The sequence below is a fragment of the Gopherus evgoodei genome, chromosome 16 (genome assembly GCF_007399415.2).
Source record: "Gopherus evgoodei ecotype Sinaloan lineage chromosome 16, rGopEvg1_v1.p, whole genome shotgun sequence".
Classification (NCBI taxonomy): Eukaryota; Metazoa; Chordata; order Testudines; family Testudinidae; genus Gopherus; species Gopherus evgoodei.
This window is the reverse complement of record NC_044337.1, coordinates 8,215,471-8,241,638: the sequence shown is the minus strand read 5'-3', so window position 1 is coordinate 8,241,638 and position 26,168 is coordinate 8,215,471. Positions and strand designations below refer to the sequence as shown.

Sequence of the window (26,168 nt, the reverse complement as noted above, 5' to 3'; positions counted from 1 at the left end):
TGGGTGTGTGTGTGTGGGTGGGTGTGTCACAAACCTGTTATAGGGGGGTCATGGGATTGCCACCCTTACATCTGTGTTGCCTTCAGAGCTGGGATCTGAAGGCAGCAACTGCTGGGCTTCCTGCAGCCACAGAAGGTTCGTGGAGCTGGGCCTGATCTGCCCCAGCTGAAGGCTCCTAGCTACTAGTCCTGGCCAGGCTGGGGAAGGACAGGACTTGTCCTTTCCCTGCACTCTTAGGGGGAGATCAGATCCACCTCCACAAGCCTCCTCCGGCTGCAGGAACCTCTGGAGCTGCTGCCCAATGCCAGAGCTTCCCACAGCATGGGGAGGCACCCAGAGGTGGGTCTGATTTCCCCCTCTTCTCCCCCGAGAGCAGCCATGCAGGGGAAGGACAAGTCCTGTCCTTCCCCAGCCTGGCTGGAACTCGCAACTAGGAGCCCTTGGCTGGGTTGCTGCCAGCAACACAGGGAGATCAGATTTCCTGGTGAAGGGCTTATTTCACGGTCCCTGACGCATTTTTCATGGCCGTGAAATTGGTAGGGCATTAACAATGATGGCCTGGCTTTGTGAAATAATAATTCTCAGCTCTTGTATAGCACACTTGATCAGTAGATCTCAAAGCACTTTACGAAGGAGGTCAGTATCAATGTCCCCATTTTACAGATGGGGAAACTGAGGCGGGGAGGTGAATTGACTTGCCCAAAGTCCCCTGGCAGGCCAGTGTCTGTGTCAGGAATAAACCCAGCCCAGTGCTCTAGCCCTAGGAACGCGGTCTCCCAATCTAGATGGAAACTGATGGGGCTCTATTCCAGCTCAGGGCTGCTGATGGCTGCAGGAGCAGAGCCCTGAAAGGGGGGTGCTATATGAAGCAGTAACATGTTGGAAACTGTTCTAGTTTGGTCGTGTTCCAAACCCGTGTCTGTGGGTATCACAGCAAATCTGGGGACTTGGAGTTTCTGGTCTGAGAGTACTTTAGAAACCACGTAGGACACTAATGCACTTTGACTCTGTCATAGTATCTGAATCCACATCCGTTGAGATCCATCTGGGTTCTCAGATATGTGTATCCCTAGGGGGGCTGATTCCTCTTAACTGATCGCCATATTTGGGGTTGGGAAGGGATTTTCCCCCAGATCACAGTGACAGAGACCCTGGTGGTGGTGAGGGGGGGTGGGGATTTTGACTTCCTCTGTAACAGGGGGCATGGGTCACTTGCTTGTTTGAACACGAGTAAATATAACTTGAAGTCTTTCAATCAATATTTAAGGACTCCAGTAACTCCGCCAGAGGTTAGGGGTCTATTACAGGAGTGGGTGGGTGAGGTTCTGTGGCCTGCGATGAGCAGGAGGTCAGACTAGATGATTGTGATGGTCCCTTCTGCCCTTAAAGTCTGAGTTGTCTCCCCCCAAGCCCCAGTCTTGCCAGGGCAAGTGTCTCGTGCCCCTGATTATAGGCTTTATTGGGTACTCAGTGTATGCTTCTTGGGGCAGAGGCTGACTTTAGCACAGCTAGGATTTCTCCCGCTGACTTCTGTGGGGCCAGGATTCTACCCTGCTGCTGTAGTCTCTGTGAAAAGTGCCGGGAGTACCCGGGCACTACGCACGAATGTCAGGTACTACTGAACTGACCCTACGCTGGCTCCTCTTCTTGGCCGAGGTCCTAGCCTCTGCCTTAACACTCGGAAAATTGCTGCTGTTCTGTGTACTGTCAGATGGGAGTGGCTGATCTGCATTTCGCGTTTGTGTGCGTTCGCTTTCTTCTGTCTACACAGGAGTTATTTTATCCTCTTCTCCATTTCCCTAGCTGTGGCCTCTGGTCCTTTCTCCAGTTTGGCTGCCCTAAGAATCCCTCGGCTGCATCTGTGGCTGCCTGGATTCCATGCTGTGGCATCTGTAACTTGCACCGAGGGGGCAGAGTAGGAGGGAGGGAGGCTGCTTTTCAGGATTTCACACAAGCAGAGCTGGCTTGAATCAAGCATTTGGAGGCTCAGCTCTGCCTGGCAGGAGACTGCAGAGACCCAGACTTTGTGCTGAGTCCCAGTCACATCCTGCATTCCTTCTACTGCTGGCCAAGGCAGACAGAAGGGAAGTCCACATGCAGTCTAATGCATCAGGCATCCGGCGTCTTTGCTACTAGAGGTGAACTCCCCCCACTCCGCTTCCCAGCATGTGCGTTCCAGACTTGCAGATCCCAGTGCAGACTGCAGAGAGGCTGGAGGCAGGGCAGGGTTAATGGGACCCCTGTACTTGGCATGGAATGCTCGGCAACCAGCCAATTTGTGCCCCCAGCCCCCTCGCTTCTCTTGTCTTCCACAGCTCCGGGAAAGGAATAGCTCTGGAAAGGTTCACGCCAGTGCCACCTCTTCTTGGGTATCTTAGTGTTGCAATGGGTTATGCAAACCCAGAACTCTCTGGCTCCAGCCTGGTACCTCTCAAAGTCCAGCTAACCCCCCGTTAACCACCTCAGCTGCTGGTGCAGCCCAGTCCCTTCCCTGCATGGACAGCCATCTACAGATGGGGCTTCTGGCTTCCAGGGATGGGGGAGGTCATGCAAAAAACTGCCACCTCTCTGCCACCCCACCCCCTATCAACTAGTCCTCTTCCTGTCCCGAGGTCTGCACTGTGGTCTGTGCTGCTGTGACTCATGGAGCTGAAATCTCACTGGGAGTGGAGCAGGCTGCCATGCAGTTGGTGTCCCCACTCCCCACACTGGGTTTGGCTGGGAACCTCACGCTGCCCATGACTCATCCATTGCCTCATACTATTTTTTTTTCACCTCTCTCTCCTTTCCCTCCCTGCCTCCTTTCAACCTCACTTCCTGTGGCTTGTGCTCCCCAGTGCTCCAGGAGTCTGTCTAACCCTAAGCCTCCGTAGAGCTCTCATGGGGCGGGCTGGGTGTGTAGTTACCTGATGCCAATAGGAAATCTTTCTGGCGAGGCCCAGGCACCTTCTTTCTTCCCTCTCCCTCTTGTATGTGCTGTGGGATCCCCCTGGTCAAATGACAATGGTGGTGTTGTGTGATGCCCTATATCAATTCTCTTGCCGCTCGGAGGCAGTACGGGGAACAATATTAGGCAGCTGCATTTTAGCTCCAGATCTGAAATGTCCCCAGGGCTTTTGGGGGTATCTGGATCTGGGGTTTTAGTCCAGGCCCATCTCAATAAGTCTTAAATAGCGGTATTGGCCTCTGAAGATGCTTTGCCACTCTGGCTGGAGTGGGGAGCTCATGCTACTCCAGTGCCAGAGAACTGTGTCCACTCGCTGGCTGTGAGCTCCCTGCAAGGGCTGCCGTCCCTGTCAGCGTGAGTCACGGCAGGGGAAGAGAATGTAGAACTAATGTGAAGGACAAAAATGTAACCGAAGCTGTGAGTGCATCACAGGAAAATCTGTTGTGGTTTCCTCTTTGCCACCCCCCTCCCCGAGCCTAAATAACCTCTCTCTCCTTCAGGGATCCCAGAGGACTCCAAGGTGGAGGCCCCAGCCTTTACGGATGCCGTCCGCATGTACCGGCAGTCGAAGGAGCAGTACGGCACCTGGGACATGCTCTGTGGCAACGAGGTCCAGGTGAGGGCGAGAGGGGTCCCCCGGCCAAGAGCTGCACAGCTGCTTCTCCTGCAATAATTTGGCCCCAGCCAGAAGGGGGATGGTTTGGAGCCTCCAAATCAGCCTTCTGAATGGATTGAGATTACTCAGGGTTGGGGGTAGGGTGACCAGATGTCCCTATTTTATAGGGTCAGTCCCGATTTTTGGGTCTTTTTCTTATATAGGCTCCTATTACCCCCCCATTCCCGTGCTGATTTTTCACACTTGCTGTCTGGTCACCCTAGCTGGGGGCCTAAGTGGCTGCTGAGGGAGTGGAGCTGGCATCCCTGCTGGGTTAGACTGTCCAAAGCCTTGAGGCTTGGCTGCATTGCAAGGCGTGGCCCATCCGACGTCCCCCTGAAGGGATAAACCGCTGTGACTTTGCTCTGGCAGCTGGTCTCTTGGGGAGAACTGGCTTAGTCATGTAACCCTCCAGGCTGGGGAAAATGGCGCCATTCCAGGGAGGGCTGGGGGGAAGCCTGGGATGTGCATGCTGCTTACGTGCCAGCCCCGTGTCACTGCTGAGTGGGTGTTATGCTAGGGTAGAGGTCACTGGCAGCTCCTGGTCCTTCCTCCACCTCTGCCTGGTGCTGTTGGATGCCTGGAGGCCCAGTGCAGCCTGTTCCCCCTTGTTCTCCAGCCCAGCTTGCAAATGTGTCTTCCCTCTCGTAGACACTTCTCTTTCTGCGGGTGGGAGTTGTATGGGCATGAGGGAGGGATGAACGGATTCCACCACCGAGCTGCCGTGGCAAGGCGTCTGCTGGTTGCGGAGGTCCTGGGGGATGCTGAATGCCTTCACCTGCCCTGCCCAACCTTTCCACAGACAGGGCTGCATTTTGGGGTCCTAGCGACCCCCTAAAGGGAGGAAACATCTTTAGAAAGATCGGCTTTAGCCACCTTTTAAAAAGTGACCCCCCCCACTCCCCAGCCTTCCCCAGACATCAAGAGTGATGCTTAACTTGGGCAGAGAAGCTTGTGCCCAAGCTGGTATCTTGATGGGGGAGTTTACCGCCTATGCCCTTCCCCGAGAAATGCTGCTCAGATGCTGCATCTGGCTCTCCATGAAGACTTGGCTTTAAACCATCTCCTGGGGCTGGGTTGGCATGGAGGGCAAGCTTGTGGAAAGAAAGATTGCATGCTTGATGGCAAGCTTAAGGCAGGGATTGGTACCCCAAATGCTCCTGTGCCCCTCCTCTTTCCCTTGTCACCCCCTTGCTTCACCCCTCCCAGCACACAGGCACCGCTCCTGGCCGTCCTTTACGGGAAGATTGAGAAAGAGAAAGGTGCCTTGGTAAAAGCCATTTCTGACACGCACCCCTCCCAGGACGTTCCATGGGGAGTCGGGCTGCTCTGGCCGGGCAGGAATTCCAGCCGTGGCTGGTTACAACTCAGGGAGCTGGTTGGGCCTCTGCAAATACACAGTTCCCAGCGTTAATGTGAGGGGAAATATCCTCTCTCCCCTCCCCGCCAGTGTCTAGTGGAATCTCCTGGTTGGGGGCAGGGGGAGGAATCCTTGGCAGGGGGGTGCTGGAATCCCCAGTGGGGAGGGACGCTGGCAGGCTGTGAAATACTGGAGCTTAGATGTCAAGGACGTGGCTTTACGGACTCGCGTGATGCATTTTAATATGATCCTCTTGGCATGGCGGAGGCGGCCAGTGGGTGGAGCGCCAAAATCCCACCTGTGAACAGTTCAGGCCTCAGAAGGGACTAGGAAGGTGGTGAGGAGGGGCGGGTCAACGCCTGGGTTTAGGAACCCAGCCAATCGGAAGGTGGGCAGAAGGCTGAACGTGGAGGAAACGGGCAGAGAGGTGTCAAGCCAAACCTCTGGGAGGGAGGGACCTAAGCCAAGCAGAGACTGTCACTGATGTGGTGAGCGCCTACCCCGTAATGCAATGGGACCATGGATGAGATGCAAAGGGCAGTGTGGCCGATGGCTGCCACAGGCACCAAGGCCGGGTTAGCTTGCACATGAACTGACTCCCAGTCCCCGAGAGGACCATGAGCAGCTGCTCTGAGCTGAAGCTCTAATCATGATGCTCCCCGTGTTTGGCGGTGGGAGAACATCTTTGTTAGCTTCCTGCGCATACGTCCTTCATGTGCACACAACCACATCCAGCCAGCCCCTTCCATCGGAAACTGGCTTCGGTCCTTGCAGATGCGCAGGGTGGATCCACCAGCAGATGTCTCCAGCAGGACCATCCACCTTCCTGGGTTGGTGGAGCCATCCTAGCTGGCAACCGGAGCACCGTCTCAGGTGTCACTCAGACGTGAGCGGCACAGTGTGCCCCTTCTGAGCCACGAAAGACCCTTGTGCGGGACAAGGAAGCAACTCCCCATACAGAACCTGTTCCTGATGCTCTGTCGGGACACGGGGCCCGGATGTCGCTAGGGCATCAGAAAAGGATTTGTGGCCCAAAGGGGCTCTCTCTGCTAGAAAACAAATTGTGAGGAGCACTTCATCAGTGCTTCCGAATTGCTGGAGGGAGGCCATTAGCATGTGTTCTGGAGAGATCGTTTCAGGCCAAGAGCCCTCATGGTGGGCCTTGATGTAGATGGAAGTACCATAGCCACGGAACAAAGTGTTAGGTGCACAGGGGATGGTGTCACGTAAGAGTCTGGAGCTGCATATCATGAGGTGGGGAAGCAGGAAGTTCCCGGTGGGGAAGGAGGAAGTTCCCAGCTGGGAACAAACGGGCAGCCTGGGAGGAAGAAGATGGGTTGGGAGGTGGGGAGAGCAGAGAGCCCAGCGGTGGAAGGACAGCTAACAGCCATGTGAGATCTAGTCACTAACAGCTTCCTCGCTCTGCTCCTCTAGGTCTTGAGTAATCTGGTGATGGAGGAACTGGTCCCAGAACTGAAAACCATGATCGGCCCCAAGCTGAAGGGCAAGGCCCAGGAGAGGCAGAGACTCTGGATACAGGTTAGTGCAGGGGTCGGCAACCTTTCAGAAGTGCTGTGCCAAGTCTTCATTTATTTACTCTGATTTAAGGTTTCACGTGCCAGTAATACATTTTAACGTTTTTAGAAGGTCTCTTTCTATAAGTCTGTAATATATAACTAAACTATTGTTGGATGTAAAGTAAATAAGGTTTTTAAAAAGTTTAAGAAGCTTCATTTAAAATTAAATTAAAATGCAGAGCCCCCCGGGACCGGTGGCCAGGACCCAGGCAATGTGAGTGCCACTGAAAATCAGTGCCATAGGTTGCCTACCCCTGGGTTAGAGAGAGAGAGAGAGAGAGAGTGTGTGTGTGTGTGTGTGTGTGTGTGTGTGTGTGTGTGTGAGGGGAGGAAGGAAGTGGTGGTAAGAGGCCAGGGCAGCATGGGGTGAAATCATACCTATTTGCATGCACTGGTTGAAATGTTCCTGTATGGATGACACACTCCAGAGATTGGTGCTGGCTGCTGGGAAATCCAGGACTTGATTCTGACAGCTTTCGGAATGGGTCCCCTTGCCTTGGGTGTGGTGCCTTGACTCTGGTTCCTGCTGGCTTGTGTGAATCACCTCCCCGATTCATCCCCTTCTCCCCGAGGGCGCAGGGAAACAAGCGGTCCATATGCCTCTCTGCTGGTTTTATCAAGCTCCCTGTCACAGGTGTAAACAGCCTATTTCTCAACCTCCCACTTACCTTCTGATGCGTGCAGAACATGCGGCTTTTGTGGTGCTGGCCACCCCCGCGGGGAAGGAAGTACAGCCTAGCAAACACTCAGCCACAGCTAAGCCAGCAGCGTGGCTCGTCCCAATTATATTTAGCAAACCATTTTTAGACCAACACAGGCTAAATCTGGCCTGGACCTATGGTTTTATACAAACAAGCTTGTTCTAAAATTTTGAGAGCAATAGAAATGTTTCCATGAGACATTCTCTACAAAATTCCACTTGAAGCCTCCTTTAAACAAACAAACAGTGCCCCTTAGCCGTAACCACTCAGACGCTGCAACCCTGAGCTAATGCATGAGAGGGGAAGCAAAATAGACTGGGAACCACTCTGTCCTCCAGGGCCAAGGTGAAGATTGCAGATTTCCAGCATAAAACCTGAGGATCAAATTGGATTCTTATTTCACTGTATCAAGTATCAGAGGGGTAGCCGTGTGAGTCTGGATCTGTAAAAGCAGCAAAGAGTCCTGTGGCACCTTATAGACTAACAGACGTTTTGGAGAATGAGCTTTCGTGGGTGAATACCCACTTCGTCATATGCATGTAGTGGAAATTTCCAGGGGCAGGTATATATATGCAGGCAAGCTAGAGATAATGAGGTAGTTCAGTCAGGGAGGATGAGGCCCTGTTCTAGCAGTTGAGGTGTGAAAACCAAGGGAGGAGAAACTGGTTCTATAATTGGCAAGCCATTCACAGTCTTTGTTTAATCCTGAGCTGATGGTGTCAAATTTGCAGATGGTCCTGAAGTTTTTTTGCTGCAGGATGGCCACCTTAAGGTCTGCTATAGTGTGGCCTGGGAGGCTGAAGTGTTCTCCTACAGGTTTTTGTATATTGCCATTCCAAATATCTGATTTGTGTCCATTTATCCTTTTCCGTAGTGACTGTCCAGTTTGGCCAATGTACATAGCAGAGGGGCATTGCTGGCATATGATGGCGTATATAACATTGGTGGATGTGCAGGTGAATGAACTGGTGATGGTGTGGCTGATCTGGTTAGGTCCTGTGATGGTGTCACTGGTGTAGATATGTGGGCAGAGTTGGCATCGAGGTTTGTTGAATGGATTGGTTCCTGAGCTCTGGTTACTATGGTGTGGTGTGCAGTTACAGGTGAGAATATGTTTCAGGTTGGCAGGTTGCCTGTGGGCGAGGACTGGCCTGCCACCCAAGGCCTGTGAAAGTGTGGGATCATTGTCCAGGATGGGTTGTAGGTCCCTGACGATGCATTGGAGAGGTTTTAGCTGGGGACTGTATGTGATGGCCAGTGGAGTCCTGTTGGTTTCTTTCTTGGGTTTGTCTTGCAGTAGGAGGCTTCTGGGTACATGTCTGGCTCTGTTGATCTGATTCCTTATTTCCTCATGCGGGTATTGTAGTTTTGAGAATGCTTGGTGGAGATTTTGTAGGTGTTGGTCTCTGTTTGAGGGGTTAGAGCAGATGCAGTTGTACCTCAGTGCTTGGCTGTAGACAATGGATCGTGTGATGTGCCCAGGATGGAAGCTGGAGGCATGAAGGTAGGCATAGCGGTCGGTAGGTTTTCGGTATAGGGTGGTGGTAATGTGACCATCACTTATTTGCACTGTGGTGTCTAGGAAGTGGACCTCCCGTGTAGATTGGTCCAGGCTGAGGTTGATGGTGGGGTGGAAGCTGTTGAAATCGTGGTGGAATTTTTCCAGAGACTCCTTCCCATGGGTCCAGATGATGAAGATATCATCAATGTAGCTTAGGTAGAGAAGGGGCGTGAGTGGACGAGAGCTGAGGAAGCATTGTTCCAGGTCGGCCATAAAAATATTGGCATATTGTGGGGCCATGCGGGTGCCCATAGTTGTGCCACTGATCTGGAGATATATTTTGTCATTAAATTTGAAATAGTTGTGTGTGAGGATAAAGGCACAGAGCTCAGCAGCCAGTTGTGCTGTGGCATCATCAGGGATACTGTTCCTGACAGCTTGTATTCCATCTGTGTGTGGGATGTTCGTGTAGAGAGCCTCTACATCCATGGTGGCTAGGATGGTGTTTTCTGGAAGGTCACCAATGCATTGTAGTTTCCTCAGGAAATCGGTGTCATGGAGATAGCTGGGAGTGCTGGTGGCATAGGGTCTGAGTAGAGAGTCCACATATCCAGACAGCCCTTCAGTGAGAGTGCCAATGCCCAAGATGATGGGGTGTCCAGGATTTCTGGGTTTGTGGATCTTGGGTAGTAGATTAAATAACCCTGGTCGGGGCTCTAAGGGTATGTTGATTTGTTCCGATGTTAGTGTAGGGAGTGTCCTGAGTAGATGTTGCAATTTCTTAGTGTATTCCTCAGTGGGATCTGAGGGAAGTGGCCTGTAGAATTTGGTGTTGGAGAGTTGTCTGGTAGCCTCCTTTTGGTAGTCAGACCTGTTCATGATGACAACAGCACCTCCTTTATCAGCATCTTTGATGATAATGTCTGGGTGGTTTCTGAGGCTGTGGATGGCATTGCGTTCTGCACGACTTAGGTTATGAGGCAAGCGATGTTGTTTTTCCACAATTTCTGCCTGTGCATGTCGGCGGAAGCATTCAATGTAGAGGTCCAGACTGTCATTTCGACCCTCAGGAGGAGTCCATGGGGAGTAGTTCTTCTTGTGCTGTTGGTAGGAGGGTACCTGTGTATCAGTGCGCTGTTCAGTGTTGTCCTGAAAGTATTCTTTGAGTCGGAGACGGCGGAAGTAGGCTTCCAGATCGCCGCAGAACTGTATCTTGTTGGTGGGGGTGGCAGGGCAGAAAGAGAGTCCCTGAGATAGGACAGACTTTTCTTCTGGGCTGAGTGTGTGGTTGGATAGATTGACGATATTGCTGGGTGGGTTGGGGGTACCACGGTTGTGGCTCCATGAGGCAGGTTGGAGTTTAGACAGCTTACAGTCCTTTTTCCTTTGTAGAGAGGTGAAGGGAGTAATGTAGATCTCCTGTCTTATTTTAGTGAAGTCCGTTTGTATGGAAGTTTGGTTATTAATGAGAGTCTCCAGGTTGGAGAGCTCTTTTTTGATGTTTTCCTGTTTGCGGTATAGGATGCTGATCAGGTGGTTCCTCAGTTTCTTTGATAGAGTATGGCATAATCTCGCACTGTGGTCTGTGTAGTATGTAGATAGCAGTGGATTTTTTACCTTTAGTCCATTTGGTATGATGTCCATCCGTTTGCATTTGGAAAGGAAGATGATATCTGTCTGTATTTGTGCAAGTTTCTTCATGAGGTTGATGGATTTCCACTCCATACAGCTAAATGCAGTGCCTTGCATGGTGTCAAGTACCAGAGGGGTAGCCGTCTTAGTCTGGATCTGTAAAAGCAGCAAAGAGTCCTGTGGTACCTTATAGACGAACAGACATTTTGGAGCATGAGCTTTCGTGGGTGAATACCCACTTCGTCAGATGCATGTAGTGGAAATTTCCAGGGGCAGGTATATATATGCAAGCAAGCTACAGATAATGAGGTAGTTCAATCGGGGAGGATGAGGCCCTGTTCTAGCAACTAGTAACTGCAACTAGTAACTGCACACCACACCATAGTAACTCTAGCTCAGGAACCAATCCATGCAACAAACCTCGATGCCAACTCTGCCCACATATCTACACCAGCAACACCATCACAGGACCTAACCAGATCAGCCACACCATCACCGGTTCATTCACCTGCATGTCCACCAATGTTATATACGCCATCATATGCCAGCAATGCCCCTCTGCTATGTACATCGGCCAAACTGGACAGTCGCTACGGAAAAGGATAAATGGACACAAATCAGATATTAGGAATGGCAATATACAAAAACCTGTAGGAGAGCACTTCAACCTCCCTGGCCACACTATAGCAGACCTTAAGGTGGCCATCCTGCAGCAAAAAAACTTCAGGACCAGACTTCAAAGAGAAACTGCTGAGCTTCAGTTCATCTGCAAATTTGACACCATCAGCTCAGGATTAAACAAAGACTGTGAATGGCTTGCCAATTACAGAACCAGTTTCTCCTCCCTTGGTTTTCACACCTCAACTGCTAGAACAGGGCCTCATCCTCCCTGATTGAACTACCTCATTATCTCTAGCTTGCCTGCATATATATACCTGCCCCTGGAAATTTCCACTACATGCATCTGACGAAGTGGGTATTCACCCATGAAAGCTCATGCTCCAAAACGTCTGTTAGTCTATAAGGTGCCACAGGACTCTTTGCTGCTATTTCATTGTAATAATCCAAGGTGAGGAAGGGCTTGTGCTGCTCCCATGAAAGGGACAGGAGGATGAGACAGGCCTTAGGGAGAAAGGGTGACCTTGTCCATTAAGGCATTGGAATGGTACTCAAGAGATCAGAGTTAAATTCCTGCCTCTGTCACTAACACTTTGTGTAAACTTTGGCCCTCAAGTGACTGATTTTGGGCGCATAACTCGACACTTTAAAGGGACCTGGCTTTCAGGAAGTGCGAGGGGAGGTATTTGTCCCGCTCGATGCTGGTGAGGCCTTAGCTGGGTACTGCATCCAGTTCTGGGGTTGCACTTTAGGAAAGCTATGGACAAACTGGAGAGAGTCCAGAGGAGAGCAACAAAAATAGTCAGAGGCTTAGAAAACCTGACCTATGAGGAAAGGTTTAAAAAAAGACCGGGCATGTTTAGTCTGTATCAGAAAGGCCTTCAAATATGTTAAGGGCTGTTATAAAGAGGACGGGGATCATTTGTTCTCCATTGCCACAGAAGGTAGGACAAGAAATAATGGGCTTAATCTGCAGCAAGGGAGATTTCAGGTTAGAAATCTTTCTACCTATAAGGAGAGTTAAGCTCTGGACGAGGCTTCCAAGAGAGGTTGTGGAATCCCCATTATTGGAGGCTTTTAAGAACAGGCTGGACGAACACACCTGTCAGGGATGGTCTTAGTTTACTTGGTCCTGCTTCAGTGCAGGGGGCTTGGACTTGAGGATCTCTCAAGGTCCCTTCCAGCCCAACCTTTCCATGATTCTGTGATCAAGACCAGAGGTGCTAAATAATAGCATGACAAAATTCCAGGCAGAAGACTCCTCCAAGCACCACAAATTAATAACTTGTACATGCAGTAGCACTGTGCAGTCATAACAAAAATATGTATGAATAAAGCACCCTCAGGCACGTGAGCCTTGGGAACTACAGTCCTAGACTTTGCTGCTGCCCTGAGATTTGCTAGCATGGATCCCGGTGGAGTCCTGCCATTTACACGCAGTGGTGCACAGCAGATGTCTGCACGGATTCCAGTGTAAATCACCACAAGCATACAGTAGAAAAGAGAGAGAAAATATTCAGGTCAGCTGTTTTTAAAAAGAGAAATGAGTAGGTGGGAGTGAACAAAACTCAGAGTTGGATGGAGTCCGGTGCTCTTGCTGACATCAGGAAGCGGTGTCTCCTGAGATGTACTGACCAGCCACCGCGCTATGACAAGACTTGCTAGGCAGATCTCAAATAGCTAGGCCTTTCCTTGTTAGGGGATCTAATGGCTGCTGCAGACACAATTCCTGGGCATGCTGTAGAAAGTTTATTGCCAGATGTCCCTGCATATCCATGGTTGGGGAGCACTCAGCCACGTGGGGTGCGAAGAGATGGCAGGCTGCCTTGCAGGAAGAGGTCAGGAAGGGTCCTGGGCTCACCAAGGTCAGATGGCAACACAGCCTCAGACGTTCCCTGGGATCAGGATGCTGAAGATGCTGTTCCTCTTCCTCCTCTAGATCTCGGATGCTGTCTACAGGCTCGCCTATGACCAGATAAAGGCGCACTATGATGCGGTGGTGACAAAATGTGAGCTGGAGCGTCCCAGAATGGAGAGCACCATTCGCACGGACATGGACCAGATCATCACATCAAAGGAACATTTAGCCAGCAAAATCCGAGGTAGGAAACATGTTGCCCCTATGGGTGTGTCTACATGGCAAAAAATAAATAAATAAATTCACCCGCGGCACTAAGTCTCGGAACCCGGATCTGCAGATTTGGGATCACCAGTGGCACTAGAAGTAGCTGTGCAGATGTTCAGGCTCGGGATCTGGTGCCTAATGAGGGGTCTGGGTTTCCGAGCCTGAGCCCAAACGGCTACCCCCAGCAATAGCCCATTGTACTGGGTTAGTCAGAATCCTGACATTCCAAACGGCAGTGGTTTCCTGAGGCTAGGAGCCAGAAACCTGACCCGGGGGCGAAGAGGCCAAGTGCTGGAACCATCCTGTAGTTCACGTAACTCCAGCCTCGCTTTATTTGAAGGCACCATCCCTTATGTCTTTGATTTGTCCCTAAGATGATCACCCGTCCCCTATTTAAAACATGGAATTGAAGCTAATGCTAATTGCATTGTGTGCTGGAGGGCCGGAGAAATGTGCATGAGGAGGAAATACATGATGTGCCAAGGGAAATGGTGTTTTCCCTAAAATGTCCCTTCAGATAAAACGGTGTCGCTTGTTTTTCATGTGGTTTTCCCTTATTTCCCTCCAGCAGAGGTGGTCACCCTGCATAGCTCCTTCTATCCTGAAGGATCCCAAGTATTACTAACTAAGTCTGCACTGTTACACTCTCGCCACTTGAGGTGGAACGTGGCATCTGTAACGTACCACAGTGCTGGGCAGGAGGTGAAGCATCCCACGGCAGGGCAGGGGCAGGGCTGACAGCAATGGAATATAGCTCCTCAGACTAGAATTTGACCAGGGCTTTGAGACGAGCGCTCGTGTTTGTAGGATGCCCTGTGATATCAGGAGCTCATACAAAAGCCAACATCTCTGACAGCACACTGGCCCCATACTCCATACGGGGGAAGGACAGGGTCAGTACTGACTCAGGAGTGCCGCCTACTGAATTGCCAGTAGCACACTCTGCACCCCCACAGGTTTTTCTTGGAGGCATAGGCGCCGACTGTGTGGGTGCTCCGGGGCTGGAGCACCCATGTGGAAAAATTGGTGGGTGCTCTGCACCCACCGGCAGCCAAGCTCCTCGCCCCAGCTCGGCACCGCTCTGCCACCTTCTCCCCTGAGTGCGTCACATCCCCACTTCTCCGACCAGTACTTGCTGCCGCAAAACAGTAACAAGCTGTGGGAGGGAGGAGGGAGGAGCGGGAATGCGGCGGGAACGTGACGCGCTCAGGGGAGGAGGCGGGGAAGAGGCAGAGCAGGGATTTGGGGAAGGGGTTAGAATGGGGGCGGGGGTGAGAGGGCACTGGCAGAGGTGGAGTCAGAGGGAGGGGGGTCAAGCAGCTACTGGTGCCAGGAGAAGTTGGCACTTATGCTTGGAAGATCGTCATTCAAGTTCTGTCAAGTATAGCAGAAGAGGGGCTGTGGTTGCAGGCTGATCAGACGTAAGATGGGAAGGGATCTTGTGGGTCTTCAAGTCTAGTCCCCTGCTGTGGTGAGCAACTCTGTCATCCCATTAATAAATTTATCTAGCTCCATCTCTATCCTTTTGGCCCCCACCTGGAAGGGGTGGAGCAGAGCAACTCCTGTCCTTCCCTAGGGTGTTGTCTAGGAGCTGGAGCACCATGCTAGGCTTCCAGGTGGCTCCAAAGCTCAGCGAGGAAGGTGGGCAGAGTGGGAGCATCCCCTGCTCATTGTCTGCCTGTCTCTTCCTTGTCCAGCCTTTGTGCTGCCCAAAGCAGAGATCTGTGTCCGAAACCATGTGCAGCCCTATATCCCTTCCATCCTGGAGGCGCTGATGATTCCCACAAGCCAGGGTTTTGCGGAAGTCCGGGAAGTGTTCTTCAAGGAGGTCACAGACATGAACATGAACGTAATCAATGAGAGCGGGATGGAGAAGCTGGGAGAGGTAAGGCCCCATGGAGAAGGTTGCATCAATGCCCATTGCTGGCCTAGCAGGATGGCCTGGAAGGCCCAGGGGGATGGACTCCGTAGCTGCTGCAGGGGCTGCTGGGGCGGAGGACACTGGGCTGTGTGAATGGGCAGCTTCAAGTGTGGCTTCTCATTCCCACCCCACACACACCTGAATCTAGGAGGAGGCAGAGTGTCAGCCTTGTGTGTGCTCAGGGGAAGCCTGGCCGAGCAGGGAGCGCACTTTCCACCCCCAGTTGTCCTGAGTAAGGCTGGAGCTGAATGGTGAGAATAAACCCTGTGACCCTGCCCCTACTCTGCTCACATCAGAGCTGGCAGGCCTGTGCTCCCCTCTAAGCTGGAAGCCGCAGACCGTAGGGGGCCCAGGGCTTCCTTGGGCAGCACCAGTCCTGGTCCCACTAGATCCATAGATTCCTTTGGTGTTCTGGCAGAAGCTGGAACAATCCACTTAAGGTGGGAACTGAATTCCCAGCTCTCCTCCTGAGCCCTGGGCGACGAGTCAGCCTTAACAAAATCCAGGGCATCCAATTTCACCTGCTGGGTCCCTCTGGATCCAGCCAGAGCAGCCCCAGGTGCTCACACACCTCCTGCCCACCCTGCGTAACAGTAGAGACCCATTATTTAAACAGTAGAGACCTGTGATAGACCTACAGCAGGTGATCCTCCTGCACCAGGCTCACCCATGTCTGTGTGCGGTGCAGGGACCCAGACACTTGGAAATGCTTTTGTCTTTGTGACTCAGATTAAATGGGCGCAGTTGAGGAAGGATTCTGATTTCTGGGCTTTGCATCCTCTGCTCCCTGGAAGCTTGGTGTCAGTCTGATGCCAGGTCTCAGCAGGTGTGGGGAGTGGGCAGAAGGCCAGGCGCTCTCTCTGTACAGCCAGTGAGTTGTGTGTGTGACTCCTTGCCCTTCAGTACATGGAAAAGCTCTCCCAGCTGGCCTTCCACCCTGTCAAGATGCAGTCCTGCTATGAGAAGATGGACCAGCTGAAACTGGAGGGGCTTCAACAGAGATTTGACGTCTCCAGTGCCTCCGTGTTCAAGCAGAGGGCCGAGATCCTCATGAGACAGGTAGCGTGTTAATATTAACAGCCAAACTCAAGGGGTGATCAGCCCTTATGCTCACTGCCCCACGGGGAGCCGTCTTTGGCCCTAGCCACCAGGCTCTGTGGCATAGGCACCAACTTTCCCCAGCACCAGTGGGTGCTCGCACCTCCCTGGCCTTGTCCTGACTCCACCCTTTCCCTGCCCCTGCCCCGCCCACATTCCAACCCCTTCCCCAAAGTCCCTGCCCCAACTCTGCCCCCTCCCTGCCCCATTGGAACCCTTCCCCAAATCCCTGCCCTGGCCGTGCCTCTTCCCCGAGCGTGCTGCGTTCTCCCTCCTCCCTCTCAGCTGCGTGAAACAGCTGTTTTGTGGCACAAGTGCTGGGAGGAACAGCGGGCATGCGCACGTGCTCAGGGGAGGGGGTGGAGCGGAGGCGGATGGGAGCTGCCGGTGGGTGCAGAACACCCACCAATTTTTCCCAATGGGTGCTCCAGCCCCGGAGCACTCATGGAGCCGGCGCCTATGCTCTGTGGGTCAGAGTTTAGGTGGGTCGCTGTGGCTATGAATTCAGGTTCTCCCAGTGCCCTGCCCATTGGGCTGGTCATCAATGTCCTGCTGCATGGGCACCCCCTACTGGAGTGTGATCTTGTGCATTGGACAGGCTGGGCTTCAGTCCAGCTGTACCCACCCCCCAGGAGCCTTCCTTTGAAAGTCACAGCGCTGGTACGGTGACAAGCTTATTTCAGGGGCTTCATTTTTCTCCTCCTTTCTCCTCTGAATATGGCAACGCCTCAGTGGCAGAACCATCAGTGGCCTACCTCCTTCGCTTTGCTCCCCAGCACCACACTGCCCATGGCCTGGTGCACGTCTGACCCAACGACCACCTATGTTCTTGGGGACAATTGACCCTGCATGTTGCGACTGCGCTGGTGCCTGTGAACAATTCAGTGTCCCACTGGGAGGGAACATATGCGTATGAACAACCTCATGGGGACGGGAGACCTCGTATACATCCAACGCTGTCGTGCTGGTGGCAGGATGGGTGACCAGGCCTGGGCTACGCTGATTTAATTCTTCTTCCCCCTTACATTGAAGAGTCTCCCACAGGCAATAATCTATATGCTCCGGTACGGGGTCAAGGAAGCCAGCCTCAATTAGCTGTGTACGAGCCTATGAGCCAGTGGAACTTCCCACCAGGTTTTCTGGCACCTGTGGAAAACTGGGAGACGTTCTAGAACTGTAATGCTCCCACCTCCATCACTCGCATCCCATTCACCCTGGCACAGCTGATTTAGGAGACTGGTTGTGATGCAGCTCCCGAAGGAGTATCCAGGGGCCAGTCTGGACAAGACCCACCTAAGAGGGAGGAGGAGTTTGTGTACCGATATCCCATGCACCATTGCTGCTCTTTTTGGGGAAATGTGCTGCTAGTGCCCTCTAGTGGTGGGAAAGAAAACATCTTTATGCAGGTTAACTTGGTGCTTTCAAAATCCTGACTGGGTGCAGAGCATGAGTGGGATGGGGTAGCAGATGGGGACCGGGCCTGTCGTCTGTCCTGGTGCAGGTTCAGGAATAGAGGAGATGCCCGTGACCTGTCTCCATGTGGTGGTGCGTTACTGGGCCTGCTCTGCTCATCCCTTGCCATCATTGCTTTGCTGGATGTCCTACATGAGCCAGCCTAAGGTGCCGTGGTCTTTTGGCCTCCTTTTGGGACACCGTCTGATGATGCTTCTCATTGTAGCAAATGGACGATGCTGTTCACACGTTCGGGACGCTCCTGCACCAGGAGCTGGCGAAGATGCTGGGCAAGGAGGAGCTGTGCAAGTCAATCCAGCGGATCCTTGAACGGGTGCTCAAGGTAAGGCAGCCCGCAAAGCAGCTGCGTGCCCCTGAGCATGCAAGGTCAGCTGTCTCTGGAACGTGAAGGTGTTGGGCATTTTAACTCGCCCATGCTGCACTGATAAAGACTCGGGATGCTAGACAGGAGAGAAACCTCTGCCACAAAGAAAGCATCTACAGCTTCTGTTCGAAGCCCAGGCATGCTGTGTGCCTGCCATGGGGCAGGTAAGGGTAGGAGTGAGTGCATTGTGTAGAACAGTGCTCGGCATTTGTCACTTTAAATGGTCCGAGTATCAAAAGGTATCACAGTTGTTCCTAGAACCCAGTGGAGATCGGGCACAGGGAGGTGAAGTGACTTGCCCCACAGCAGATCAGAGCCAGGAATAGAGCCCAAGTCATCAGAATTTGTCCAGTGACCTGTCCCCTAGACCACGCTGCCTCCTGAGCCCAGGGAAGGGGCTGGTGTTGGATACTGAAAACACTTCAGTAAATCCCCTTGTGTAAATTGGTTCCTGTCGAAGGGATTGTTAAAAAAAAAATGGCAGGAAAGCTGCACCTTTTCCTCTTCCTCTGAACGGCCCGCTCCTATGTAATCTCCTCCCCTGCGAGATGCCAAAGGTTTGTTAACCTCTCCCCCGGTGCGCCCCTCGTCCCGCAGAAATTCGACTACGACAGCAGCACCGTGCGCAAGAAGTTCTTCAGGGAAGCCCTGCTCCAGATCACCATCCCCTTTCTGCTCAAGAAGCTGGCGCCAACCTGCAAGGCGGTAAGAGCCTGAGCAGCCCCGTGGGCATGGCTTGGTGGCACGTGTCAAAAACCCGGCTGAGTCATCAACCTCGGTGTATGAAGCCCCCCACCATCACCCCACCCCGCTCCTTGCCCACAACCGTGGAGTATGGGTCTGATTCTCATTACACCAAGGCCCCTTTACATCACTCTGGACGTATTAGGGCGCCAGTGTTGCTTGACATTGCCAGGGGTGTAAAATGGCCTTGGTGCATGTGAAAAATTGGGCCCAGTGCATGTACAAAGACTTAATCTCTCTTTGTAACATCCTGATCTTGAAATTCCTCACCCCTCTGGGTCTATGTTTAATCTCAACTTGGCGTATAACCCCTCTGGCTAGGTGGCCCATATACAGTGGCGTCCCTGGCTCAACAGTGGTGCCCGTGGTTTTGTGAGAAGGGGTAGCTCTCTGCCTCTCAAAGGCACGTTGTCTTTGGAAAGCCCCAGGGCAGCTAGGGGGTCTTGGGTTATCTCTGCCAGCTAGGTGAAATCTGCCTTCTCCTTCGGGCAGGAGTTACCAAAGTTCCAGGAACTGATCTTCGAGGACTTCGACAGCTTCATCCTAGTGGAGAACACGTACGAGGAGGTCGTGCTGCAGTCAGTCATGAAGGACATCATGCAGGGTGAGGGCTGCCCAGGTTTGGGTGGGAGGGAAGGAGGGGTGCATGCTCGGTCCTACACCATTCTGGGAAGTGGCCTATGCAAGCCTGTAACTGTTGCAGTAACAGGCAGGAGACGCTGAGTGAATCCTCCCACTCCCCTTCTGCTCACCGAGGGACACTGCTGCTAAGGGGGCTGGCTGCCAAGGACTGGATGCGCGTGTCCACCCACTTGCCATGGGGAGGCTCCGGGCATTACAGCGATGGGAGCCATCTCAAGCTAACCCCTGGAGCATCTGTTCCTGCAGCACTTTGCCACCCTGCTCCGGATCCAGAGTCTAGGTGATGGTGGAGAGGGCGTATGTGCACTCTGCACCGTCACCTAAACACTTTCCTCCATGGGTCTCCGTTCCGTAGTCCAGCGGCCCGCTTTGACTCTGCTTGCTTGTGCCACACACCTAAGCTGGGTCCAAATCTCACTGCTTCCACCTTTGTAACTTCTCTAGGATCTGTCCTTTTCCCCTCTATTCAGACAGCCCAGCCTCTCACCCCCACCTGCATCATCTGCTGTCTTGATTACCGTTAACTCCTGCTCCCCAGCCTGCCCAACACTCACATCACAGCCCTTCCCGTCCATGCGAAAAGCATCGACTTAGATCATCTTCCGCTCCTATCACTCCGCCTGCATCACCCCCTCTTGGATTCCCTCCACCTGCCCCTGCTTCTCCACCGCATCACGTTCAGGCTTCCTGTCCTCCCCGCCGAGGCCCTTCGCGATTCTGCCCTCCTCCACTATCCTCGTACTGCATCGTGCTCCCCTCAGCTCGGTCCATCTGTCAGCTGCAAACCCCTCCCTGTGTCCTTCCATGTTGTCCCTTCGGCATGGAGTGCCCCTGCTCGTCTGCCATTCCCTCCTTCGCCAGATTTCTTCTCCGGAACCCTCCTGCCCAGCACCGCCAGGGCAGAACTAGGAATTTAGCCGATCAAGGAGGGCCTGGCTGAGGCATGGATGGAGACTATGTGAGCATGAGAATTAAGCCAGGGTATAGATTGGACTGTAAGGTTCTCTCCCTACCGGCTCGTTGCATGTGCTTTGCTCTGAATCCTAGGAAGGCTGGCTGGGCCCAGGTTTTGCCGAGCATGGTGAGTTCTCCATCTCGAATGAGGCCTGTGGGTGCTACTGACACGTAAATAGACACCTGTCCTGTCCTGACCTCCCTGTCTTTGCGTTTCCAGCTGTGAAGGAGGCAGCGGTGCAGAGGAAGCACAATCTGTACCGGGACAGCATGGTCATGCACAACAGCGACCCCAACCTGCATCTGCTGGGCGAAGGCCTGCCCATCGACTGGGGAGAGGAGTTCGGCAGCCAGCCGGACTCGGACCCATCCGCTGAGAAGCGCCGCAGAGCCAGGCAGGTGGTGTCGGTCCTCCACGACGATGAGGGAGTCCTGCCCTACGAGGCCGGGGCGGAGGTGCTGATGCACCAGGTCTCCCAGGAAGAGCCTGGGTCGGAGGAGCTGGAGGCCTGCCCTGCCCTTGTTTCATCGGGTTCTCCTGACAGCGTGCAGGGGATCCGGGGGATGCTGGTGAAGGAGTTCTCTGTGGAGACCCCGGTCCCGGCAAGAGAGGAGGCAAAGGAACCGCTGACGAATGGTACAATAGTCCAGCAGAGCGGCAGCTCTGAGGAACGCGAGGTGGAGCGAGCTGCCCAGAAGGCCGAGGAAGGTCCTGGCTCCTTGGAACACTCCGCCCAGCATGATGCCAGCTCCCCAAGCCTAGCGAACCCGGGGGTAGAGGAACAGGAAGACAAGCCAGCTGTGCCCGCCACTTCAGTCCAGCCGCCTGCCCTGACAGTTGCCTCGTTGCTCGCTGAGGAGGGAGCTGAAATCAACCACCACAAACCCAATGACAAGGAGACGGGGGAAGAGGTGTCCACCCAGGCCCATGCGGAGAAGGTGGAGCCTGCCCAGCCGGCCACCGGGAACAGCACAGGGACCAGCGCAGGGGCCACTGGGACCAGCGCGGGGACCACCGAGAACAGCGAGGGGGTGCAGACTCAGTTCTAGGTCAGCCCCCCCCCGGTCGAGATCCCTGCTGGCTGTGTACACGGTGTGCCAAAGATGGACTGGAATCAGTGACACCAGGGAGCAGGGGGGTCGTAGGCTGGGCCAGTTGCTGGCACGGGTAGCTTTACATTCCCAGTTTCTGAAGCAGACTCGGCTTTAGACAAAAGCATCCCAGGGAAAGGGGTGGGGGGCGCCACCGAGGTGTAATATCTCCTACTAAGTTCTCCTGCACACCCACTTAGAGGGGAGCTGTGTGCTGACCAGAACCAAGCCGCCATGCTGGCCAAGCCATTGCCCCTCCTCCACGGACTCTAGCTCGGTATAGGATACCCGCACACGCACACCTTGCTCCGTCTTCCTTTGCTGTTTTCCCTTTGTTGAAGAGACACTTTACTGCATTACTCAGCTAACAAGAGTGTGACTGTGGGAATGCCTGGGGTTTCCCGTAGGCAGGAGCTCCCCGGGACATCTGCACAGCATATGCCAGTGGGTGCCTGATGCCCTGGGGGGTGTGGGTTTTGTAGAGATTCCCCTTCGCCTTCCAACAATCCAGCCCTTCCTTTCGTCTGATACTTCTCATTCCAACCAAAGAGGTCAATACTGCACACCACGCTTTTTTGTCAAGCACGGCGGCTGCAGTCAGAGGCCACCTGCCGGTATCCATCATTTCTCCTCCGAATGAGCCCGCGTGCAAGAGCCTGGCTGAGATAGAATGTGCTTCCCCCCCCCGCCTTTGCGAATGCTGACACCATCACCCCCCGGAGAGATGCACCTCTTCCCTGAGCCAAATGGCCAATGGGATGGCCCTTGTCTGCTACGAAGTACTAGTCAAGCCAGTGCCATGACTTTAACGTGTCTTGCCGCACGCTCTGGCAGAGGGAGGGTAAAATGAGTCACAAGCGAACTGGAATCCCTCTTTTCTGATTGGCCCCTAAAGAAGGACAGTCAACAACGGAGGATGAGACTGTTGCTTCCCTAGTTTCTGGCCACATTAGTGCTTCGCTGAAGAATAAATAGAACTAGCTGGCGTGGGTAATTCAGGGCAGTGCCTGAACTCTGTTGCTCCGGCCTTCCTCGCATGGGCTGGTCTGACTGTGGGTTCTCCTGATGGCTCCAAAGATTGTCCGCTTGCAGGGTCAGTTGTGGGATGGAAGGAGCCACCAATACCTCTCTGCCATCACCATCTCCTCCACATCCCTCCTCCCGTTATACACACAGATTAGGACTGCGATGTAAACTGGAGAGTTCACCCCTGGGCTTGCGAGAGAGAACTGGTGGCTGTGGAAAGAGATGACAAGGATGGCTGGTCATGCATAGATTGAGCTGTAAATGCCTGACGCTATCCAGTGCCATTCTGCTCCTGGGAGCCTTTAGTGGATGCTTGATGCCCTTGTTCGGTTAAAAACGGCTATTGCGATACATCTCTGAAGCTTTAGAACCAGCCACGTATTTTTCTTTCCTCCCCTCGCTTCTGGTATGTGGTTTCTCCAAAGCCCCGGTGAGGGGTGGCCCCACCATTCATCCCTTTTCTTGCAAGCCCCCTGCAGCCTTGAACCTACCAAAGATGGTCCCCGATAAGCTTAGTTGGTTTGTTTACAAATGCTAATGGCCACATGAATGTTGTTGATGGACATTTTCCTTCCCTTTCCTTAAAATATGGAGGAGGTAAGGGGAGAGAGCGGAAACCTCCTTGGAAGGCCAGGGTAGGTGAAATAGTGTTTTCGGAAGCTTTTCAGGCAGGAATGGAGAGGAAATTGGTGTTGCAGAGAGAGAATTAAAGGTCCCAGAGAAGGCCAGAAATCTAGGTGCATGGTTCAGAGGGAGAGATCTCCCATTGCACCGGAGAGGAGGCTGCAGGCTGGCAGGGAGGAGGCTTCAGCATCTGACCTTGTAGGACTCTGGCTGGTTGCTAGTCGGCGATTCCCTCCTGCACATGATGGTGTATTTAGGGCTCTTATTCTCCTTGGGCTTGCTTTTGGGGAGTGCTGAGTACCTCCTGGGTAGGAGGTGTCTTGGGGTGAGCTGGGCTGTTGTTGAAAACCTCCTAATAGCAGTGAGAGAAACAAGTGCCTTAATGGGGAAAGGAGGTCTTGATAAAACTGTGCTCAGCTCTTGGCAATCACCAACCCAATGGGGAATTTCATTGCACTGAGGGTGGACTGGCCTGGGATACTTTTCCTGTCCCAGGAGGTATGGCTTAGATAGGAAAGAGACAGCTGCTCCTGCGGAGGGAAAGGATGCAACCTGTCTGCATGGCTTCCCTCCCCCTCCCCCCACAGCCAGTCAGGAAAATCTCTAAATATGAGGGGGAGTGTGTGGGGGGTTCGCTTTCATTTTCCCACTGGGTCCCTAGTTATGTCTCTTCCCCTCCCCTATATCCAACTCTTCTGGAAAAGCTCTGCTGAGATTACATGCTCTTTCCAGCACACAGAACATGCTAGGAATAAATTTCCCCTGTTCCTTTCTGAGTCTGTGCTATCCCAGGATGCCAGCTAAATCCACCCTGACCCCCTGAAGGTATTTGACTTTGCTGGGGTTGGTAAGACTTCACATGACAACGGGATCTCTTAATGGTGCCCAGCGTGAAGCCTGAGCCTTGTGGTGGATTTAGCTCTTGATGCATTGCAAGGGTTAAGTTCTCCTGGAAACACCTGTCCGGGTGGGAGGAGAGGAGAGGAGGTCACTGCTCTGTCTGCCCCCACTGGGCTTTGGGGTTTGTGCAAACAAGTTAAACTTCTGGGATGAGGTCACCTTAAAGCAACAGCGTAGCTGTGGAATGCCAGCCCCTCAGAGACTGCTCCATGGATCCTAATGTCCTTGCACCAAGAGTGAAGGAGAGGAGAGCCCTGTAGTTTTTCTGTCAAAGGCAAGACCGGTGGAACGCGCACTGGAATCCAGTTCCAGCCCTGCTCTGGCCAAGCTCCTAGAAAGGCTCCGATGGAGTTAGCCAGGGTCTTTCAGCGGAGATGGTCAAATGACTCCTCTGTGTGGGCACAACCCAACTTGACAGACGTCTGCTCTCCGTGGTGCCCTTTTCAGGAAGTCAGGGTGTGGGGAGAGCAGAAATGTTCCCTGGCCAAACGCAGGGGATGGCCTAGGCTGCTGAAGTGGGTTTCTCCAGATCTGTCTCCAGCATCTCGAGTACAATCCAAATACAATTGCATTGAGCCAGACCTCCAGCCAGGAGCTCAGCTGAATACTTGGGGTGGTATATAACCCAATATGCAATGGAACATCCATGCCTCTCACAGGTGACCTGTGTCTCAGACTTCCATTAACGCTAAGGGGAACTGGGGACATGTAGCTAGCTGGGGAATAGACTCAGCAGACACACAAGCTGCATGCAGGTAATGTAATGTTTGAAACATGAGGTACAGTTGAAACACCTGGTGTAAAGTCTCATGAATGAGCTGCTTAGACCTTCAATGCAGAATATGGACCAGGAGCCCAGCCTTCAAATCCTGTCCTCTGCTACAGATACCATTCCAACTTTCATGTGTATTTTAGATGCCATTTTTTTCTATTTTTAAATGGGTGGTGTCCAGTCTAAACCACTTGGGACCTCCCAAAGTGCCTTGCCTTGGGAATCAAAACCTGCCTCTTTCAAGATATTTTATTGAGAATGTTATTCAAATGTTTAAAATATGCTTCTAAGACTAAATAAAACCCAGCTTTATTTAAAGCTAGCGACACGGTCTCATTCCTGACTGAGCAGTGACATCACTCCAGACACACCAACGAAAGGGAGATGTTCCACATGGAGTGTTGGGGGTGGGGTGGGGCGGAGCTAGATTGTTTGGGGCCAGCTGCGGCGTTCCTCTAAATTCAGAAGGAGGGCTTTAATTTGATGTCAAGTCTGGGGCCCGCTATGCCGTTGGTAAGTGTGTATACATGGGCGCATCCAAAAGTAGACTGGGGCTTAGGCAGGTGCTGCGTGGCAGAGAACTTGGGCTCTGGGGTTAGGGCCTAGCTCAAAGTGGATTTGTAATCCAGTTGCAGTTTCTGGCTCTGCTGCGCTAGGCGCTGCACACACACACACACACACACACACACACACACACACACACACACACACACACACACACACACACACACACACACACACACACACTCTCTCTCTCTCTCTCTCTCTCTCTCTCTCTCTCTCTCTCTCTCTCTGCCCCAAAGCGCATACAATGTAAATACATAAGACAAAGGGTGGGAGGAAGGAGGTGGCAGTGTCCCCACTTTACAGATAGGGAAGTGAGGCACAGAAAGACCAGGGGTATACAAAAAAACCAATGGTGGAACCAGGAACTGAATCCACATCTCCTGAGTCTCCGTCCCATGGCTTAAGTAGACCATCTCTCCTTCACTGTTAGTGAAAATGGTGAGCTCTGGGACATTCCACGTGATGGTGGGAGCCTAGGACTTGATTGTAATGAGGATAACTGGCCAGTGCTATCTGGCTGGCTACGGTCAGTGAATGGCTGCTTAACATGGTGCGTGTTCAGCTGGGGTATCACTTAGCACACTGCACTGGGATTCGACAGACTTAGGTTCTAGTCCTGATTCAGCTACTAGCCTGCTGGTCAACCATCCCTGCTCTGTGCCTCAGTTTCTCTATCTGTAGAATGGGGACAGTGCTACTGACCTTGGTACAGCACTTTAAGATCTATTGAGAAAAAAGTGGTATCTAAGGGCTAGGTGGTATTGTTTTCTTGTTCATAAAGTCTCCCCGTCAGCATATAGTCCCCTCACTGGAAGGACGAGGCTGGTGAATTAAGGACTCAAGTTTCTAACTGTTAAACCTTCAACAGAATAATT

At 52.8% G+C, this 26,168-nt stretch overlaps 1 protein-coding gene across 1 annotated transcript in view; it reads left to right on the top strand.

Moving 5' to 3' along the window:
* The window catches only part of NIBAN2 (niban apoptosis regulator 2), a 100,857-nt gene extending 75,819 nt beyond the window's left edge, over positions 1 to 25,038 (top strand). The window contains exons 6-14 of the mRNA XM_030535855.1: positions 3,448 to 3,563; positions 6,397 to 6,501; positions 12,931 to 13,093; positions 14,814 to 15,001; positions 15,941 to 16,096; positions 17,814 to 17,930; positions 18,570 to 18,677; positions 19,209 to 19,320; positions 20,533 to 25,038. Coding sequence (XP_030391715.1) covers positions 3,448 to 3,563; positions 6,397 to 6,501; positions 12,931 to 13,093; positions 14,814 to 15,001; positions 15,941 to 16,096; positions 17,814 to 17,930; positions 18,570 to 18,677; positions 19,209 to 19,320; positions 20,533 to 21,362 — 1,895 coding nt within the window. The 3' untranslated portion in view covers positions 21,363 to 25,038. The remainder of the gene's footprint in view (positions 1 to 3,447; positions 3,564 to 6,396; positions 6,502 to 12,930; positions 13,094 to 14,813; positions 15,002 to 15,940; positions 16,097 to 17,813; positions 17,931 to 18,569; positions 18,678 to 19,208; positions 19,321 to 20,532) is intronic.
* The last annotated feature ends 1,130 nt before the right edge of the window (positions 25,039 to 26,168 follow it).